At 38.7% G+C, this 22,095-nt stretch overlaps 2 protein-coding genes across 3 annotated transcripts in view; both read left to right on the top strand.

Moving 5' to 3' along the window:
• The window catches only part of LOC119415820 (cAMP-dependent protein kinase type II-beta regulatory subunit), a 19,537-nt gene extending 16,414 nt beyond the window's left edge, over window positions 1-3,123 (top strand). Inside the window, exons 7-11 of the mRNA XM_037682994.1 lie at window positions 195-296; window positions 385-459; window positions 540-608; window positions 729-864; window positions 2,800-3,123. Coding sequence (XP_037538922.1) covers window positions 195-296; window positions 385-459; window positions 540-608; window positions 729-864; window positions 2,800-2,933 — 516 coding nt within the window. The 3' untranslated portion in view covers window positions 2,934-3,123. The remainder of the gene's footprint in view (window positions 1-194; window positions 297-384; window positions 460-539; window positions 609-728; window positions 865-2,799) is intronic.
• A 1,364-nt stretch (window positions 3,124-4,487) lies between these two features.
• hbp1 (HMG-box transcription factor 1) lies at window positions 4,488-18,827 on the top strand. Of its 2 annotated transcripts, XM_037682991.1 has the most exons (11): window positions 4,488-4,522; window positions 5,733-5,893; window positions 5,981-6,158; window positions 8,518-8,638; window positions 8,776-8,890; window positions 9,919-10,037; window positions 10,243-10,399; window positions 10,670-10,814; window positions 13,566-13,853; window positions 16,941-17,082; window positions 18,066-18,826. In XM_037682991.1, the coding sequence occupies exons 2-11, from the start codon at window positions 5,821-5,823 to the stop codon at window positions 18,081-18,083; spliced, it is 1,356 nt and encodes a 451-aa protein (XP_037538919.1). In that variant the 5' UTR covers window positions 4,488-4,522; window positions 5,733-5,820; the 3' UTR covers window positions 18,084-18,826. The 2 variants fall into 2 exon arrangements, with proteins under 2 accessions (XP_037538919.1, XP_037538920.1); XM_037682992.1 differs by lacking the exon at window positions 4,488-4,522 and having other exon boundaries at window positions 5,796-5,893; window positions 18,066-18,827.
• Window positions 18,828-22,095: the final 3,268 nt, after the last annotated feature.

Raw genomic sequence — 22,095 nt, 5'->3', positions numbered from 1 at the left:
TATATATTATATATACACACACATAGTACATGCACATTTGTACAGGACAATAGAACATTTTGAACCACTTTGACCAGGATTGCCTCAAACTATTGTCAACAAAGAAGAATCTGTCCAGAGGACCAGACTCATCCTGGTTTGAATAATAAACACTTTCTCTTTAAAACCCATTGTTCTCTTTACTTGTTGTTTAGGATCGTCTGACATTCAGGAGGATCATCGTGAAGAACAATGCCAAGAAGAGGAAGACGTATGAAGCCTTTATTGAAACTCTACCACTGCTAACATCCTTGGAGGTAAAAAATAACTTGGTAACCCCTGTGGTAATTGTGCATAAGTAATTAGATAAAGATTATCATCAACCAAATGTTGCTTTGTTCACAGGTGTCAGAGAGAATGAAAGTGGTAGATGTGCTAACCACCAGGGTGTATGGAGATTCACAGCAGATCATTGCTCAGGTAAAGACTCTGAACTGTTAAATACTTCTTAACTTCTGTATAAACTGAGGTATTTTAACACACATCTCTTTGTTCAACAGGGGGATTTAGCAGATTGCTTCTACATCGTTGAGAGTGGCCAAGTTAGAATCACCATGAAGAGAAGCCGGGTATTTTTCTCTAATTTTTGTCTTAGAGTAACCGATCCTTCAATATATGAACACAAATGTAGTTCCCAGTGTATAGACTAACTTCACTGTGTTCATTTGTGTGCATTTCTTTCATGTCAGACAAAAAAAGACCAGGAGGAAGAGGAGGTGGATATCGCCATGTGCACAAGGGGCCAGTATTTTGGAGAGTTGGCTCTTGTCACAAACAAACCAAGAGCTGCATCCGCCTATGCTGTGGGGAGTGTCAAATGCTTGGGTACATTTTGTACAGTTCTGTGTTTAGAGGGTGGGTGTGTGTGTGTGTGTGTGTGTGTGTGTGTGTGTGTGTGTGTGTGTGTGTGTGTGTGTGTGTGTGTAAGCAGTTACTCCTAATCACTGTTTTACTGCTACTGTTTACTCTTCTCTATGAAAGGGGCTTGTGATTACATCAAATCTTAGGTCTAATTTAATCAAATGTGAGGTCCTACACTAATAAGAAAAAAACAGGGAAGTAACTGAAGCTCAATTACATAAATGTGCTTTATAATACCATCCAATAAGAAACAGAGTAAAATGGCAGTAATTGAAGTATAAGGCAATAAAATAGTAAAATGTTTGATCAAGTTAAAGTTGTTGCAATTGGTCGGCCTTAAATTATCTGTACTTTTGCTTCAAAGTTTTTGACTTTCCTATATTTTCTTTTTCCATAAATCAAATTTTACCGTCATAAACCACTGGTGCAGCCATTGCAAAAGGTTTTGTAACATAAGTTTTATTGTAAATGTAGGGGTGCACCGATTGCAGTTTTCTGGCCGATCACCGATCACCGATTTCTAAAAAGTCTGAGCTGCCGATTCCGATTTTGTTTTATAAGCGACACTGTCAGGCGTTATAAGGTCACAATGCACCTTCAATTTTCCAATATCATTTTGTTGAAAAACATACCCTTGAACAATATCCTAGAAACAATACATTTTGTTTTAACTGGCCATGAGGTAGTGCTCTGAAATATAAATGAAGTTTAGACAACTGTTGTTAAAACTAAAAAAATCGGTAAAATTGGTTTCTCATTCATGTATCAGCCATTTCCGATTTCCCAAAATTAAGGAAATCGGGGCCAATTTATCAGTGCACCCCTATAAATTAGTGTAGATTTTTACAGGCAATTATTTTTAATAGATTTTCATTGTATTTCTCATTTTCTTTGAGGAAACAAGAATCAGGATGTGAATCAGCTGACAACAGGTTTATATTACATTAGAACAAGTTTGGGTTTTCAAAGACAACTTGCTGTCTGCCATCTGAAGGCGATGGGTGATGATGAGTTTGCCTGTGTATGTGTATGTGTATGTGTGTGTGTGTGTGTGTGTGTGTGTGTGTATTTCTTAGTCTTCAGTGTACTCAAAATATCACAAGAACCATAAAATGAATATAACAAAACTACCAGGAAAAAAAAAATCAAATGTATGTCTATAACTGATTATTTTTTGTTGTCAACCCAATTCAAGTTGTCCACCACAGCTAACCATCCTTAGCAAACATAAAACTGGCTATAAATCAGTCATTTTTACAGATAATGAGCTAAGGTTTGGTGTAGAAGTAGCTGAGAGTCATTCAGAACACATACTCTGAGCACTAAGTGATCACATAAAGTCTTTGTTTAAAACGTTGGCGTTAACTAACGAACTCAACTTTTTTTCAGCAAAATATGTCATGAATGAGTGAATGGGTTTTGATTAAATTTTCAGAATGCAATCATTGGATTTATGTAAACAACTGACTAATGTTGGGAGTCAGCCAAATTCAAGATGGCCACCATGGCTTCTTTGCCTTGACAAACACAAAATTGGCAATAACTCTCAGTTTTACAGATAATGAGCTAAAAGTTGATGTGGTAGTAGCTGAGAGGCGCTAACAACTCTGACTGCTAATAAATGGATTGAGATCTAGTGATGCCACATACGATCACACATTCTATTCTTAACCAAAATAGCTTTAACGCTGTCATTTATCAGAACAAGATCTGAAGTTAAAATTCTGGCCTGAAAGGCTCTTTAAAGGGCCTTTAATTTAGGTTTGGTAAATGCTACAATCTTTGAGTGCTTGCACTCTGTAATTTTCCAGATTATCACTTAAATATTTTACATTAATTAACCTGATTCTGATAACAATGTAAACATTTTGTCTGCTTCTCTTTTACTGGCTTCGTCAGTCATGGATGTAAAGGCCTTTGAGAGACTGCTCGGCCCATGCATGGACATCATGAAGAGGAACATCGCTAACTATGAGGAGCAGCTGGTGACCTTGTTTGGAAGTAGCCCTGAGATCGAGCAACAAAGTGGATGAGGTGACTGCAATGGACCATAGTGGAGCTGATAGACAAAAAAACAAAACAAAAGGAGAAGCAGAAAAAAAGAGGCTTATGTGGATGTTTTCCACATCACTACTTAAAACAGCTTTTGTAAAAGACAAAAAAACATCAATGTAAATATTCACCACACTACATTTGAGTGTCAGGTAACACCATGTGACACAAGGCCTGACGACGAGCATCGTCACAACCACAGTGAGTCAAAGCAGAGCTGCAAGCAGCTCGTTTGACTCCAGTTCTCATGACTTTCACTTGAATAATACGTGCACATTTTACTTGTCAGTGTCAGGTGCTTTATTTGTTCGTAAACTGAACACTTTGTTCAACTTTTACTTTTATTTAAAAGGTTACAGCAACACGACCTGTACAACATTGTTTGTAAATTTCTAAACCTTATGTGTTTTAGACCAGGTGCCAAAGCCAATTCCTAATGGGGATTATTGGGAGCAAATTTGATACATTCTCCCGTTACAATAAGAGGTGCAGCAGCCCAAATGTGACAAAAAGCAGATTAACTATTTTAGCCCTGAGATTATGGCTGGATATAGTTAAGCATAAATTCATCTGTGTTTATCATCATGTGACCATACACACAGAACTGTACTGTACCCAGTCCTCTGCTTTTACAGCACAGCAGACATCAAAGAGGAAACAGATACTTTTTTAATAATTAAAAAAAGCACTCAATCAAATATTGTACAATTTTAAAACTATTTATTGTTCCAATTGAACAAAGTCCCATCCTAAACCATAGTCATTATAGGCAATGTCTTGAGATAATTGATTTAGCTGTTTTACTGTAAAATTTTATTGTGTAGGTGAAATATACCTTAATAATTCATCCATTATTGCTGTCTACCTCTGCCAAAGCGTACAGATCTTTGCTGAACCGGTATCTAACGTGATTCTTCTTTTTTTTTTTTGTTTATGTAACTGAAAGTCTTAAGTATTCTGTCTGCAACGTGTTTTCTTACATTTCATAATGCTGATTTCCCACCATCACATTCTGGTAGCAATTTTGAGTTTTGATGACAAAACTACAAAAGTGTTTAGAAGAAAATGGTTTCACTTTTCATGTCAATAAAGAACATTTTATAATTCTGTGTGGCATAATTGTTCGTTATGAAATGCAAAGTACTGTATGTCCTGACAGTTTTGCTCAATGGTGGCTCATTCATCATTCGGTTGTTCAGTTCACTCATTCATTTGGCTGCTAGATCTTAGCAGAGAGCTAATCTAAAGTTTCATTACAAGGGAGGAAAAGTAATTTGAAAATTGTTATTTGCTGTAGTTACAACATTGCAGAGAAAAAATAACCGTGTATTGTTCACGCTCTTGCCAATCAGCTGTTACTGTTTAGTGACAGGCGTACACTTTTGGCCAATCGGAACAAGAACAACAAACCATGCCCCGCCTTCTTTAAGTTACTTAAATACATAAGCCAATAGACTGTCGACATTTTTTAGATTGACGTTGTTATGAACCAATAGGAGGCGTCCTCTGGAACCGTTTAGTCCCACCCCTCGACTGAACCCCTCAGAGTTTGTTGATGGCGATAGCTGTGGTAAGTGGGAAGTTGAGTACTTATTTTCGAAGAAATAAATGGTTCAAACTAATTTTTGTCACGGTATTCTTGCCATTAGTGTAATTGTACTTTCATCATGATGTTTTCTTGAGGTTGTCATGATTTCCTTTAATATCAAACGAAAGGTTGAGATCGACAATGGTTTTTTTCCGCTGTGGATAAGAAACCCCCCCGAGGGCACTTTTGTGTGATAAAACAACTTCTTTAATTGGCGAAAATGGCCGTGCTGGACGCCAAAATGTGGTTAAAAGGCTTTCGGAGTGTTTCTTGTCATTCATTTTGAACGGTGCAGAGGGGTTGCGTCATGTCCCAACTTGTTGACATTCTTTTGTTTACAGCGTTCGACCCGACAGGCTGAGGGTCTGAGCAGATCCGCTGCTGCTCCGAACCACTCTCAAAGTAGGCCTTAGCTGTTAGCTCGTCTTTTTGGACGTGTCGACACTTTAAAAACGTTTTTATTGTAGCTCGCTGTCTTTCAATTTGCCATTATGAAGACGAAGCCCAAGCTTTACTCAACACATTTCGTTCTTTTGCCTTTCTCGTTAAGCTAATTCATTTGGCTTTAACATCTTTCATAGTCTCGTAAAACACAGCATGTAATTTAAATTTAAAATAATTCATTTTGTGCTTGGACTTAATACGTGTTTTTATTGTTTCCTTTTTGTGTTTTTAAGTTTATGGGTCTTTATGAAGACCCGTGTGCTCTCCATTTGTCGCTCTAGCTGCGCAGTTCTGAATGAATGAGCACGGCTGCGCATGCGTCAAACCTAAGTTTATAAACAAGGCCGCCACGCAGCGGGTCACGTGACTAGACTGGTTTACTGGGTCGATCCAGAGACAAAGGCTGCACAGCTGTGCAGTGGTTAGAGCTTACACCTCACAGCTGGAAGCTCTTTGCCTATGTCGCGTTTGCATCTTCTCCCCGTGCACATTTATCGCTAGGTCTTATTAAATCCACACACCTTTTGAAATTATGCACATTAACTTAAATTTGGATGACTGGGCTTTCCAAGTGGTTTTGTAAATAAAGCTCAGCAGATGCATGGATGCAGTTAGAGAGGACATGGGGGGAGATGGTGTGAGGTCAGAGTGGGAGGAGGATGACGTGATGTGACGACCCTGAGGAAAAGCCAAAAGAAGAGCTCCCTTTGTGAAAGTTATGATTTCTCTTTTTTGTTTCTGTCTGCAGCTGATGAGTCCAAGTTTGACGATGGAAGCTAAATAAGCTGTATATTGAGGAGTATTTACAAAAGAAGAAATAAAAGAACATTGCAAGAATGGACGAGTCATTTGATCCACTCAAGTGTAACGAGGACTTGCTTTCCTCACCAGGGTGCCACATGGAATATGGTAAAATGTCAAACTCCCACAAAAAATGCTCTTCAATTAAATTTCCGCTATATATTTAGTATGAATAAAACCACTGTCTCCTCTCAGATGACATGCCCGAGCTGCAGGAGGTGGAGGAGGACCAGAGGTCTCAGGGGTTGTTTCAGGTGGGAGCTGTGTCTCACCAGGAGCTCAGCTGCTCTCCTAACACCAACTGGCTCACTGAGTTAGCCAACATCGCCACCAGTCCTCAGAGCCCGCTGCTGAAGGATGCCCCACACAAGAGGTTGGCACACATGCAATCACTTGAAACTTGAAAATCAGCTAAGCCTAACAAATCCTGTGCATGCGACATACTTCTACTATAAAATTAACACACAAACACATGAGTATTCACCATTACCCCTGAGGGGGTTTCACAAAACAGGACTGGCAAGTTAACAACATTAGAATGTGTGTTGTGAAATGCAGTGTACCCTGGAATTGTGTTGATTTTTAGCTACTGTTGGATCAATATGACCTAAACTTAATGTATTTTCTGCCCTATAAGTCACACTTTTTTACATAAGTTACATGCCCTGCAACTTATAGGCCCAAGTGACGTATTTATGGATTTTCCCCATATTTATAAACCAATTTTTGGCTGAGATATGACCGTTTTCATTCATTCTGACCGAAATTTTTTTTTTGAGCAGTACCACATTCAGCCACTCGACGGCAGCAGAGTAGTAGTAGCAGTAAGGCATGCCATTGTATCATGTAATAGGTAAATGTGGCTATAATGACAAATTCAAAATAGTTCAAGACAAAAACAACTGGACTTTATTTATTATACTTTATTGTTTTTGTCTTGAACTTTTTTGAATTTACCATGTCCTGGATGACTGAGAATCTTCACCAGCTATTAATGACTCAATTGGCCTGCCGTAGCCTCCCCACCTTCATTCTGCTTGCTGCTTGGAACCATCAAACCAGCTGCACCACCTCGGCGAAATGCAGCTAATTGGACCATTAAAGTGCATTTATTAAGCAAATGTTAGACTGAGACACACCTTTGCTATAATTTCGAGCAAACAAATAATTATTTTAGGCGTTTATCTTGTTAAATGTGCACAGCGACTCGTCATGTGCACGCGTTTACTTCCGCGTATCAGATTTTGAAATGCAGTTGATTTGACCATCAAAGCGCATTTATTAAGTAAAAGTTCAACTGAGACACGCCTTAATTTCAAGCAAACAAACAATTGTTTTTAAGAGTTAATCTTGTTAAATTCTTGTTAAGTCCTTCCGTGCACGCTCCCACAGCCGCCATTTGGTGGCCCATCGATTTTTGGCACAACACCGGCCCACATTTCTGGGTTGTCAGCGCTGACGCATAGTAGATGCGACGTATACGGCGAAGTGACGTATTTATGGATTTTTCCATTTTATTAGACAAATATGGACTGATGTGACTTGTAGGGCGGAGCGACATGTACGGTGGAAAATATAGTATATATAAATTAAAGGCCTATCATTTCTTGAAGGAATGCATAATGCCTGCTGCCTTTCATGTCAAAGCTTTAAACAGAAAACATATTGAGGCCAAGTTATTCCCATTTAGGTCAAACATTCTTAACTACTGTGCATAATCTCATGATACTGTGAGATCCTTTGAGATGTAGAAGTTGTGGAAGACCATCTGCTACTGCCACAGCAAACATAGGTAAATATACTGTAAATTTAATGAGGTTATAGCTATTTATGTGTTGGCTAAGGTTGATTAGCTGTGGCAGCCATCTTGAATAGGGATAACTCCTGAAGTTAATAGTTTTTTTTTTTTTTCCATTCAACCTTTATTTATGCAGGTTAGACTCACTGAGTCACGAGGACTCATTTTTAAGCGAGACCTGTTTTAGACAAACCACAGATGAGGTACACACAACAATAAACAGCCATAAAATCATATAAAATGAAAAGTAAATAAAAGTAGTGGTATAACGCAAAATAAAAACAGCTACATTATGAAATGAGTTAAAATACTAAAAACAGGAACATTTATTACAACCGGCCCCATGATTCACCAGATGTGTTGCTAACGGACAGGCAGGGTTGATGTCAGCAGTTAATGCCAAAGCGTTAAGCAAAAGTATCGCACTGTGACTGAACCTCGGAGTGCTGATACTGAACTCAGACTACGCATTAAGGGTGGTGCTCTGCTACAGCCACACCAAAGTTGAGCACAATACCTGCACAGTAGTCATTGTGGAGTTTCCTAAGGTCACTTGGCTGTGGTGCCCAACTTTAGTTGACACGACTCCAAAAATTAGTCGGTTGCAGATGTACAGCCAGTGTAAGAGAGTTTTCTTTCTATTCTAATTCATGACAGGTTTTGCTAACTCTACAAAAAAATATGTACTCATACACAGATGTATGGGCAAAAACACAGGTGTTGTTTCACCTTCAACAATGACTAAACAAATAAATGAAAATACCAAACATATTTGTGCGTTATTGCTTGGATTTCTGTAAAGGTCGACCTGTCCGTTTTAAAATGAACAATATTACTAATATGCTCATGCAAAAGAGAATTCTGTCCTTGTTTGGCACACGTATCCACACTGCAACCACACATTGTAAAATTATATTTATATTGTCTATTTCAGATCGTCTCCAGTCCACATCTTTGGCAGCAGTAACAGTTTACATTCCTACGCCCGGCCCCCGTTAGCCAGCAGTGCACCCAATCCTTCCAGAGGCCACCTCAGGGAGCGCAGGCGTGTCAGGGTAATTTCTCCAGCTCCACCTTCACTACTGAAACCTAAGAACCATTTGTTCCCATAGGATTAGTGGTTATTTCCTGCTAGACAACAGGTACGGTTCGTGCTCAGGCTGATTTTTTTCAAACTTGTTGTCCACCACAGGCCAGCAGCGAATCAGAGTCTGGTGTTTTCTCGATGTCCTCGTCATTTTCTGATGATGAAGACATGGCGTGGTCTCATTCCTGGCCCTCCACAGCCTGGCACTGCTTCCTCAAAGGTTCTTGCTGTTTACCTGTACATCCATCAGCACATTCTGAATATGCAAACACTTTGACTTAACTCAAACATGATGGTAACTGGAGCATTTCTTAAAATAACTTCAAATAACGATCGTCTAAAATTTGACACCGACGTGTCCTCAGTAAAGTGACTGCGTTTGTTTTTTCAAACCTTAGCTTTTGCATCAGTGACATTTTAAAGTGTGAATACATTTATTTAAAATCTTTTTTTTTTTTCAAGCAATACAATTTTGTCATGATTGAAAGGGCAAATACAGTAGTTCCTCATTTATCGTGGGGGATCCGCACCTTGAAGACCCACGATAAGTGGAAAACCACAAAGTAGGAATATTAGTACAAGTAGTAGTTTATTTTTATTATATATATTTATATATCTATATATAGATATATAACAGTGTTTTAAACTCTTCCCACACTCTTGCAATATTCTAAACAATGTTTCTAAATTCTAAACGCTCTAAAAGAGCGCAGAATGTCATGATTTCTGCTCTCTGCCTCCTCTGCTCTTTGCCACTTGCAAGTGCTCTTGGCCACGCCCACTCCTCCGCTCTGCACGGTGAACAGCTGATCAGCTGCAGCAGGACGTTTATCCTGCAGTATGGGCTGCACAAATGTGCTGCAGGTGCTAAATAATTTAAAATAACATTTTAAATAAGAATCCCATGCCGACTGTGCGGCTCATCCATCAATCAGCCAATTGTGTGTCATGTCCAATTTTATTTTGAAAAACCACAATACAGCGAGTCTGTGGTAAACGAACCGCGAAGTTGCGAGGGACTTCTGTATTTTTAACTTGGTCAAAACAGCACTGATGTGTTCCTAAATGCTCTAACAACTCAACATCAGGACCTTTGATTGGGTGAAACGGGAGGAGAACGGACGTTCATACAGCTGCTCTCAGCTCTGCTGTTCAAGCAGCAGCATTACATCAAGTTTTCTTCATTCTCTTGGAAGTTTTTCACACAGCAGCTCATTCATCATGCTGCTTTGTTGTGTTGACATTCAGGCACTCACCTGCGTTTCCATCGAGGTCCTAATGTGGAGTGGCAGGAAGCTGACGAGTTGAGGGATTCAGATGATGACTCGGATGATGAAACCATGATGCAATCCTCATTTTCTATCAAGGTGAGACAGCCAACAGTGACTACGGAGTGGTAAAGAATTATTCTTGCTATTCTTGGGCCGGCCACAAGCTGACTGTGATGTGCAGTGACGGTCCCATGGCATGGAAACAAACTTTCAGTAAATTAGACATCGTTTTGAAACGAACGACTCACTAGTTGTGATGTCAGCTTGTTTATTCTGACTCTTTTGTTTGTTTTATTTACAGAGATATGGTTCAGATGGACTTAAACTTGTGAACCATGAAGAAACAATTACTTTTGGCCAGGCAATTCTTAAATTGACCTTTGACCCAGGCTCCCCAGAAAAAGGTCTTCTAACAGCCGAATGCCGCTTGGATCATCCATTTTTTGTCAAAAATAAAGGTACTATTAAACCTGATTATTTTCTGTTTAGCAGCAGTTTTTATGCAACAGATGGTAAAGCTCAAACTGAATGCAATGAATTCTGCAATATTTTATTGTTCATCGAGAGATCAAAGCCAGATTTTATATAGAGATCTGTGGATTGAATTTTTGCCAGTAAAATCTTCCATTCTTCAAATAAAACAAGTTAAATAAGACTTTTCAGCTTTGTGTTTAAACGAACGACTTTAAACTCCAGCTAATTTGTAACACACCGCCTGTCGTCGTCAGGGTGGTCCTCTTTCTACCCAAGCCTTACTGTGGTGCATCATGGGATTCCCTGCTATGAGATGCAGCTGGGTGATGTGTGTCTGCCACCGGGCCACCCCGATGCTATTAACTGTGATGACTCCGTTGTCTTTGACACGTTCAGAAGGTACACTCATTGAATTATTGTCTTGCTTTTTATAATCCAGACTGTATAATGAATAATATAATTCATTGTTGATAGCTGAATATCAGGAACATTTTTTCAATTCAATTCAGTTCATTTATTTAGCACCAAGTCACAACAAGTTGTCTCAGGGCACTGAACAGAAACATTCACATACAATAAAAAGTCAATGAGTAAAAGTTCTTTATTTAACGGAGCCAGCAGACGCGTTGAAACTTCACTTCATCACAGTCTCTCATCCTGAGCGAGCACAAAGGAGACAGTGGAAAGGAAAAACTTCCTGTTAACAGGAAGAAACCTCCAGCAAAACCAGGCTCAGGACAAGCGTCCATCTGCTTCAACCGGCTGGGTTTGAGAGGACAGGAAGGAGAGACAAACACAGAATGACAGGTCCAGATGAACTTTCTGTAGGAGGAAAGACAAAAAAAAAACATGTTCAGATAGAAATAATTACAAATACAAACTATTCATTTGTAACTATTCTTTTGAGGAAATGTGGTCAAATTGTCCTCCAGCAGTCTAAGCCTATAGCAGCACAACTAAGGGACAGCTCAGGAAACTCAAGCCAACCCTAACTATAGGATTTATCAAACAGGAAAGTCTTAATCCCAGTCTGTAAACTGGACAATGTGTCAACCTCACGGACAGAAACTGGAAGTTGGTTCCACTAGAGAGGAGCCTGATAACTGGAAGATCTTCCTCCCATTCTGCTTTTTGAAACTCTAGGAACCACGAGTAAACCTGCAGTCAGAGTGAGGTGCTCTGTTAGGAAAATATGGAACTATAAGATCTGTAATATAAGATGGAGCTAGGTTGTTGAGAGCTTTGTAGGTTAGAACAAAAGCCATGATATGTTTCTGGACATAAATATAAAGAGTTAAAATGCTTCAGAATTTATTCATTAACTTAAAATGATGTTACTGTACTGATTACTGACTGTAGTCCAATTTCTAGGCGATGATTTGTTTTACAAATTTAAGTCAAAGCAGATATTTCTCTCTACACAGGACATGGAGTTTTGTTTTTGTTTACATATTTACCTGTTTGTTACATCTACTCCTTACTTTAGAAAATATATGAAGAAGCACCAATCACATTTTTATAGCCTTTTACCTAAATGTAAAATTATTATTATTTTTTTTCTTGTGGTGACAAACATTTCCCCAACTTTTCTCACAAAAAATGTAACTGTATGTTTGTAAAAATGAAACTAGCATTTTTTAAGAATCCATACCACAGGCCTTCTTGCATGCCAGTGTTTTAAATAAAGATCACATGTGATCTTTTAGGCATACAGTATTTGTTTGGGGCAACATTCTCAGCTACTGCCACACTAAAATTGATTTTATCTGTTAAAAAACAACTGAATTATTGCACTTTTTGCGTTTGCTGAAGTTTTGCTCTTGTGGCCATTTTGAATAGGGTTGACTCCAAAGGTTATTCAGCTGTAATTGTACATCCAGTGGTTGTTTTCTGACACTTTCATGAAATTTTGTCCAGTAATTTACAAGATATTTTGCTAACAGACAGACAAACAAATGAACAAAAGTACTCACACAGACACAGAAACAGGCAGTGAGTGACATCGTTGCCTGTTTTTCATGATGGCGTGTGATAATAATCACTGATTGTTAAAGAAATCTGAACTGTACAACATACTTTGGAATGCATGCAATTATTTTTTTAACTAATTCAGTGAAATAAATTGATGCAAATTCCACTTTTATGCAAGAATAACATCTAATACCTTAATTGCCTACTGCTTTGAAAGGTGATTGATTGCTAGTGTTTGTGTGTATTTATTTATCTGTCTGTGAGCAAAATATCTCATGAACCATTGGACAGATTTTGTGGACACACTAAAAAATAACCCCTGGATTAAAAATAACCCCTGGATGAAAATCTATAACTGATTACTTTTAGAGTTGGCGTGATCCACAATGATTTTTCCACCTAACTGATTTTAGACAACAGATAAGGTGCTCTAACTCAGTCAGGTTTAAATACGCTGTTTGGTTGGTGGTAGCTGAGAGTCATCCCTATCTCATGCTCAAAGCACTAACGGGTGATGGAATATCTTTGTTTGAAACTTTTGCACGTAAGGTGGCAGAAAATACACATTCCTTCAAGGAATCCTACTTTTATTCTGTTGTTGCATAGATCTTGCAGGTGACTGTACATAGAAACTTTATATATACCGTATTTTCCACCGTACACGTCGCACCGCCCTATAAGTCGCATCAGTCCAAATATGTCTAATAAAGTGGAAAAATCCATAAATATGTTGCTTTGCCGTATAAGTTGCATCTATTATGCGTCACTGCTGATGCGTCGCGTTTGTTACGTGTCACCACTTTTACCTCTTACATGATACAACGGCATGCCATACTGCTCAACTGCCATCTAGCGGATAAAAATGGTAGTGTTCAATATTTCAGTCAGAATGAATGAAAACGGTCATATCTCAGCCCAAAATTTGTTTTTAAATATGAGAAAAATCCATAAATATGACGCTTCGGCCTATAAGTTGCAGGGTATACAAATTATGCAAAAAATTTGACTTATAGGGCGAAAATTACAGTATTTGTATTTAACTGCAGAATTCAAGCTAAGGAACAGTAATTTCTATAATAACAAGAGCAGATATATTTACACTGCATATAAATCATGGGGATTTTGATAAATGCATATAACAGTAGCATGTATTTTTAATTTTTGCCATTTTCTCTGCAGCTATGACTTCACCCCGCTCGATTCCTCAGCTGTGTATGTTCTCAGCAGCATGGCTCGTCAGCGCAGGGCCTCCCTGTCTGGCGGGGGGGCTGTCAGTCCAGACTGTGATAAACTGGAGCACTACAGCTCCCCTCAATCCTCCAGTATCAGATCAAACAGGAGCCACAATTCAGGGACAGCCAGCGGTGCCACGCCTACAAAATGCAAGCGGCCAATGAATGCCTTCATGCTTTTTGCCAAGAAGTACAGAGTGGAGTACACTCAGATGTATCCGGGAAAAGACAACAGGTGAGCAGTGACAAAAGGCAATCTATGAGTGCTTTTTAATTTAAGTTTGTTTATTCAGTTTATATTACAACAACTGAAGATTTCATGCTCTTCTCTTTATAGCTAAAGTGTGATCACAGGAATGTTGTTTGTTTTTGCATTGGCATTCTTCTACGACAATTATTTTAATAATTTATTCATGCTTTTGTCACTTCACCACTGGACAGCTGCAATTTTCTGTTTGTTGGTTTAGATAAGTCGTCTTTGCATCGTCTACAGTCCAGAGCAGGAGCTTGGCTTCTCACGGTCCAAAGAAGATAGAACATAGATCACCATCTTAGTATCTATTTATTAGCTTTTTGTCCATTTTCAAATTGATATTATAATATTACCTTTTAAAGTTTAAATGTTATCATCTCATCATACTTACACACCTGGAAGAGAACTCCTGTCAACCAGCCAGTTTCTCCCAGATGTTCCATATGCAGATTAAAATAAGGGCTTTTGTAGTGGCTGTTCACTGGTTTACCATTTTTTTTAATATATGCACAGCTCAGACCACAGAGACTTGTACATCGATGCCTAAGAACTGGCTTTTACTTTGGCTTCAGAGTAGGAATGTGCGATATGGCATAAAATTCATATCACAATATGTATTGTGAAGGGTGGCGATAACGATATATATCGCAATATGTTTTGGGCATAAAACTTAATAGGAATTTTTAAAAAAGCGTAGGGTGTCCTTTTGCTATCATATATTTTGAATTAAAAAAATTCCGCTACTAGGTCCAGAGAGTTTTTAAATAATAAACAAATCAAGTATTAGGCTTCTTTCTTGTAGTGCAAAACAATGCAAAATATATCAAAGGTAGTTTAAGCCATATGTTTTAAACAAAAGAATATGTTGTTAACTCATAGCAGTCTCACTTCAGAAATGAACAGCAACAGAGCAGCATTTTACACTGAAACACTTCACCCTCCAACCCTCTAGTGGGCGACTCCTTCTGCTTTAATGGAGTGTTGACACAAAATGAGTCTGTGGCTTTGACCAGAGGGTCTTTCAGTAAAATCACACAACACAGCATTCTTTTACAGATCAGAGAGCAGGTTTCTCTAAAGCTGACCAACGCTGACTTTAACTTTCGATGGAAAAACCCCCAAAACATTTGACGGAACACAGCGTGTTGCGCATGCGTCCGAATACGGCAACACTACGGCAAGCCGGCCGTAGTGAGCTTGTAGCTTCGCTACTTAGCTCTCGAAGAAAAGACTTTAACGCCACTTGCGCACAGTTAAAAAAAAAAAAAGGTAACGATTAAACTGAAAACTCTGATTTTACATCAGACACAGCATTACTGCGGTTAGCCGGTAGAAGACAGATCCATATCGTAGGCTAAATTTCTATCATTTCTACCGTGCACCATATATATCGTGCATTCCTACTTCAGAGTTGAACAGAGCAATGATTATTAGATCTTATTGTTTGAATGCAGAGTCAGCATTTTGTACAAATTCTTGAATCAAAACACATTTGCAGTTTTTGCGTAGTTTTACCCATTCATATAAATATACAGGCAGCATGGTGGCTCAGGTGATTGTTGCCTCTCTGCAAGAAGGTTGTTGGATCGAATACCATCCAGGGGCCTTTCTGGGTGGAGTTTGCATGTTCTCTCAGTGCATTAGTGGGTTTTCTCCAGGTACTCCAGTTTCCTCCCACAGACCAAAAACATGCATGTTAGACTGATTGGTAACTCTAAATTGTCTCTAGGTGTGAGTGAGAGAGTGAATGGTTGTTTGTCTCATTTGTCTCTATGTGTCCCTGTGATGGACTGGAGACCTGTTCAGGGTGTCCCCTGCCTCTCTCACAGTGACAGATGGACATGGACACCAGTGTCCTCCACGACCTGAAAAGGAAGAAGCGGGAAGCGGGTAAAGATGATGGATGGATATAAATATACATTTGAATTGCATTAAGATATCATCAATACCTTCTGATTGTTGTGCTTTTGGAAGCTGCTTCTACATATTTGTTCTATTTTGCTACTTTTAGTTTTTGTCCACCATTCTGCTCCTTATAGCTTTTGGCTAAAGTTTTGCTGATTTTACAGTTTTACCGAATTTAGCTTTAGCATCATATCTTTTATTTTTAACAACAGTTTTGCTAATTTTAGTGACGGCATTGTTAAATTCAGCTTAAGCATTTGCTTTGCTACTTGGAGCACATGTTTTGCTAATTTTAGCATCAATTTAGCTAATTTTAGCATCAATTTAGCTAATTTTAGCATCAATTTAGCTAATTTTAGCATCAATTTAGCTAATTTTAGCATTAGAAAATGTTTTATTATTGTTCAGCTGCAGTTGGTCAAATAAAATAAATAAATAAAATTTAAGTTCCAATGAGTTACAAAGTTGGTAACATCAAATTATGTCAGAAGGGAAAGCAAGTATCCATCCGTCCGTCCGTCCGTCCGTCCGTCCGTCCGCTTCTTCCCTTTCGGGTCACTGGTGCCCATGTCCATCTATCATTGTGCAAGAGGTGGGGGACACCTTGTACAGGTCTCCAGTCCATCACAGGGACACACAGAGACAAATGAGACGGTTATTCACTCTCACTCACACCTAGAGACAATTTAGAGTTACCAATCAGCCTAACATGCATGTTTTTGGTCTGTGGGCGGAAACTGAAGTACCTGGAGAAAACCCACGCAGCATGAAGAGAACATGCAAACTCCACCCAGAAAGGCCCAGCTGGGATTTGATCTGGTAACTTTCTCGCTGAGAGGCAACAGTTCTACCAACTGAGCCACCGTGCCACCTCTGAGAAAGCAAACAGCAGATAGTAATGTTAAACAAAACGAGTGTTGATGATTCTCATTAGTGCAGTTATTAAAGTAGTTTCTACACTGGCATGCCCTACATGCCTTCACTAAACGTTGTTTTTTAGCTTTACTTTCAGATGTTTCAGTTTTGTTTTCAGATGGTGTAAAATGTATAAAAGCTGTTTTCATGTTTCCTGGAACAAAGGAACTGTACAGAATGTTGTAAAACCAAAGGCCTTTGATCATAGCAAGTAAAAGTTCTTTTTGTGTTTCCATCCATTCACTCCAGAGCCATAAGTGTCATCCTGGGTGACAAGTGGAAGAAGATGAAGAATGAAGAGAGGCGGATGTACACCATGGAGGCCAAGGCTTTGGCTGAGGAGCAGAAAAGACTCAATCCTGACTGCTGGAAACGTAAACGAACCAACTCAGTAAGCACCACAGTTAATCCATATTTCAGTATATTGTATTTTCTGTCGTACACATCGCACCGCCCTATAAGTCACATCAGTCCAAATATGTCTATTAAAGTGGAAAAATCCATAAATATGTCGCTTCGCCATATACATCACATCTATTATGCGTCACCGCTGACAACCTGGAAACATGGGCCGGTGTTGTGCCAAATATCAATTGGCTGCTAAATGGTGGCCACAGAAGCGTGCACGGGAGGACTTTAACAAAAAATTAACAAAATTAACACTTAAAAACAATTATCTGTTTGCTCGAAATTATAGTAAAGGTGTGTCTCAGTTTAACTTTTCTTAATAAATGCACTTCAACGGTCAAATCAGCTGCATTTCAAAAGCTGTTATGCGGAAATATGAACGCACAGAGGGCGACTTGCTCTGCATTTCTTTGAACTTTAACAAGAGAAGCACCTAAAACAATTATTTGTTAGCTCGACTTAAAAATTGGGTGGGTAAAAATTGGGGTATAGTAGAGGTGCGTCTCCGTTGAACTTTTACTTAATAAATTCACTTCAATGGTCAAATCAGCTCATTTCTCCGGGCGCAGTGAAATGAAGCTGATTTGACGTTTGTTCCAGGCAGACGACGGTGGCAGTGTATGGCAAGCTGATTGTGTCATTAATAGCCACTTTTAATAGCCACTTTTCCCTAATACTGTACATGACACAACGGCATGCCACACTGCTCAACTGGCTTCTAGTGGCTGAAAATGGTAGTGCTCAATATTTTCAGCCAGAATGAATGAAAACTGTCATATCTCAGCCAAAAATTGTTTTTTAAATATGGAAAAAAATTCAAAAATATGTTGCTTTGGTGTATAAGTCACAGGCTCTACAAATTATGCAACAAAACTGTGACTTATAGGGCAAAAAATATGGTAGTAGCATTATCATAACATCTACTTACTGATTGTTTAACACACATCTGCTGTTTTCTGTTCATAGGGTTCCCAGCAGACCTAAAACCTCCACCAGAACGCCCCCCAGCAGCTGGTGTGGTGGTGGTGAACCGCTTGATGCCTCTTCGCTCTCCTGTATTCTTGAGATCCAACTGTGATGCTGAACTCACTCGCTTTTTACACAATATAGTGACGAAACTGCATTATAAAAGCATATACAAACATGTAATCTAGTCACTAACAGTGCATATATTTTCTTATATCTTCAATGTCCAAGATGTCTTATTCCCTCTAGAGAGAAAAGTGGGAGAATGTCTCTTATTTCAGGTCATTTTTTAAAAGTCAGTGGTGGAAAACAATGAGGTGCTGCGCTTTAGGACAGAGAGATGAGCAAGCATCTATTTGTAATTATAAACAGGCAATTTTAAACAACTTTTGTACTATTGATATTTGTAAGATTTAGTATATTGCACAGATTGGTAATCCATACAGTTTGTATCTTACCACTGAACTATGGCTCAGAGTTGATAAGCAATCCCATCCAACCACCATGTCTGCATGTGGTGGTGGTCAGCCACAAGCTCGTCATGCCTGTACTGTAAGTGGTTATTTTGTCTGCACTTTATATAAATAATGTTATCTGGTCCTATACAGCCATTGTATTCTGGTAAACAGTTTGTATGTTGCATCTAGTGTTTTCGTAGTTACCCGTTTTACACAATCATGGCCCAGCAGGCATGCTCTGCTTTCAGGTTGCTTTTGAATTTTAACTACTTTGTTCATAATGTACAGGTTTCAATGCACCAACAACATCTTGCACAAAATATCCTTGTATTATATTATAAATAATTTTGTAAACTTCTCACTCATGTGTATTGTTGTTTTATTCCAGCTGCTTCAACACATTTTTGCTATTGTTCTTATTGGATTTGGGAAACAGTCCTTTTCACTCATCACTTTGCTGTTTCAATAACAAAAACTTGAGTAACTTGTTGCCCCCCCCAAAAAATTAAAATAAAAAACTCGAGCTTTTGTTATCCTCTGATTTTCACAATGTGATTTTTTTATTTCCTTCTTTATCTCTGCTGGTTTGCAGTACCACAAGTGGTGCCTCCGAGATAAATGAAGAATACATCGTTGGTTCTTACTGAATTTTAAACTTGATGAAACTTAAAAAGAAAAATCTCAAAGTAAATGTGAATAAATGTTTCAAGAGATGGTGTTTCCAAGACAAACTTGTATTCCTCCCCAGTAAAACAAAACATTGATGTAGTATGTAGCTTTGCTAAATCTAGAAAAGAAAATTCTTGCCAATGGTTGGTGCAAATTGTTTGCACCAGAGGGCGCTATTGTCTCATTTTCTTTCAACTGGCTGCAATTTTTTTCCTGACTTCAATGTCAATGATCATGAGAGAAAATTCATAACACAGTGGATTCTTGTTTCTTTAGAAAACAGTTTATCCGTTCATCTCAAAACAAAACATTCCTCAGATGATTTATGGACAGAGAAAATTGTTATGCAGCTCCTAAGAGTAAATTTCATGTGTAAATGGGAAGTGGTCATTAGAAACGTGTGAGAAATCACAGCTTAACTCGCCTCACAAAATAACATGGAAACCCCTGAAATCTTTACCAGTGCAGGAATCAAACATCTGCACTTCCACAACAAGCTGCTCCTGAAGAGCAGAAGTTTTCACTGCTGATGGAGACGTGAGAAGCTGCGTCTCTCTCGTGCTTCTGTGCTGAACAACAGTTTAAAAAGAAGACTTGAGTACACAGCGGCTGAAAATTAAAAGCATTTTTCAAATCGTGTCACGATTTAGTGAATTAAAACAATGTGTCATGAGCGCACACAAACTGCTAACAGCTGTCTTGTGGATGAACGTTTCTCTGTGGACTGAAGGAACATGTTGTCTACTTGGGTTTTCTCATTAGTTGTTCAGGATGGAGTTGGGAAACAAATGAGGGGTCATGATGATTTCCAGGAATCAACGTTTTTTTAAGTGATTGGTAACATTTGTACATGTTGACTGTTCAGAAATATTTAAAAACTGCAACTGTATATTAAAAACATAGTTTCCTAGTCGAGTTGTTTTTCTTGAGAATCTGGTTTTGGCTTGTTAAACACCCGGTGATCATGTCCTGTTTGCCTTAGCAAAATATCTCTTGAGCCAGTGTATGAATTTTAATGAAACATCCATCCAATCATTGGATGCACTTCTGCATTTACATTTTAGAGTCACACCAGTTCAAGTTGGCTACAAGTAATAAACTTTGGAAACCTCTAAACTGTCTCTAGAACTATAACCAAACTATAACCAAAGGGAGGCTGTTTTCAAACAGGAAGTCAGTCCCAGCAGTTCTTCCTCTGATTTTATCCTCAAATGATGTCCCGATTGAGTTTGTTGATTCTTACAAATATTTGGGTATCTTGGTCGACTCACATCTCTCTTTTAAGCTCCACGTGGAAAACTTGGCAAAGAAACTGAAAGTTAAACTGGGTTTATTTTTCAGAAACAGATCCTGGTTAACGCTAATGCAGGAAACGCCTTGTAACTGCAACATTTCTTCCCTCCATTGATTACGGTGACATTATTTACATGAACGCTCCTACAAGAACACTGCAGATGTTGGATGCTGTCTATCATGGTGCACTAAGATTCATAACTGGCTGTAATTATCGTACCCACCACTGCACCCTGTATTCATTGGTTAACTGGACATCATTAACTTCACACAGACTCTCACTGGTACATTTTCATCTTTAAATCACTTCTTGGTCTGCAGCCTTCATACATCTCCTCCTACATGTCTCTGCGTGAGTGCAGTTACAGCGTGCGCTCTCAGGACATTATTACCTGCAGTGTTCCCTCAGTGAGGACTGAACTTGGCAAAAGGAGCTTCTCCTACTCCGCTCCTGTTTTCTGGAATATCTTACAAAAAGATCTGAAGCGCTCGACCTTGACCTCTCAAAGTGGCTTCAAAACATCTTTTAAGTTCATGGCAAAAACCAACGCAGACATGTTCCTGTTTTTAGTTTTCTACACCGCTTTACAATCTAGCTGTGCTTTGTTATTTTTTTTAAATACCATTATATTTTCACTTGTTATTCTCAACTTGTACGCATCCTTTATGATTGTCTATTCTGTTGTCCACTGCCGTCATCACTCTTTGTTAAAATCAGGTCTCTCTTGTAAATGAGTCCCCAAGTCTCGATGGGATTAACCTGTATAAATAAAGGTTGAATGCATGAATGAACTCATCCACTTTTACAGATATTAAAATAAAATTAAATGTGGTAGTAGCTGAGAGTCATTCACAACACCCATGTTAAGTGCTTACAGATCACATGGGATCTTGAAATATCACGTTCAGTTGCGTCATAAGAAGTAATTAAAAAAGTTTGGCTGCTGTTCCGTGCTCTTCTGAGCGTGAGATGATCTTTAACTTTGTCATGGTAGGAGGTGCAGCGGTAACGCATTCCTTCGAGGAATGTGTGGCATTTAATTAGCAACGTTTGGACCTTTTAATCAGTAACAGGTGGGGCCTCAAAGTTTCTGCGGCTGCTTTCAAATGAATGAAGCTTTATTTCCTCCTCACGTTTACAATGAAATTGCAAAGTTTCCCAAAGTGCTACGAAAAATTGCTTAGTGCACAGCATGGCATGTACAGTACATTAAACTGTGGGCTGGAACCTAAAGGCTTGGGAACAACAAATTTAACAGAAAATTCAAAAGTGTAAAAACCTCCTTTTCCACATCCACTGCTATAATTCAGGCAGAATTAAAGTTAAACATTAAAGCAGTGCAAAAAAACAATTAATTTGAGATCACCTAGTAGCAAACAAATCCACACATTAATGCATCAAAGAGAGGCGAACAAACAAAGTGACATCCTGTGACAGCATGCATGAAGAAGACATGAATACTAAAACCAACCCTCTGAATGGCAGTCATCATCGCTGTTGGCTTCCACACAAATCAGACGCTGCACCTTAATCAAGACGGTCTCATTAGAGGCAATTAGGGATTCATGGAGAGATAGCAGGGACTCTGTGTCTTTGCAGGATCAAAGTG

Source organism: Nematolebias whitei, chromosome 10, assembly GCF_014905685.2.
Source record: "Nematolebias whitei isolate Nwh7 chromosome 10, NemWhi1, whole genome shotgun sequence".
In the NCBI taxonomy this organism is placed as follows: Eukaryota; Metazoa; Chordata; class Actinopteri; order Cyprinodontiformes; family Rivulidae; genus Nematolebias; species Nematolebias whitei.
This window is presented reverse-complemented; position numbering and strand designations above follow the sequence as displayed.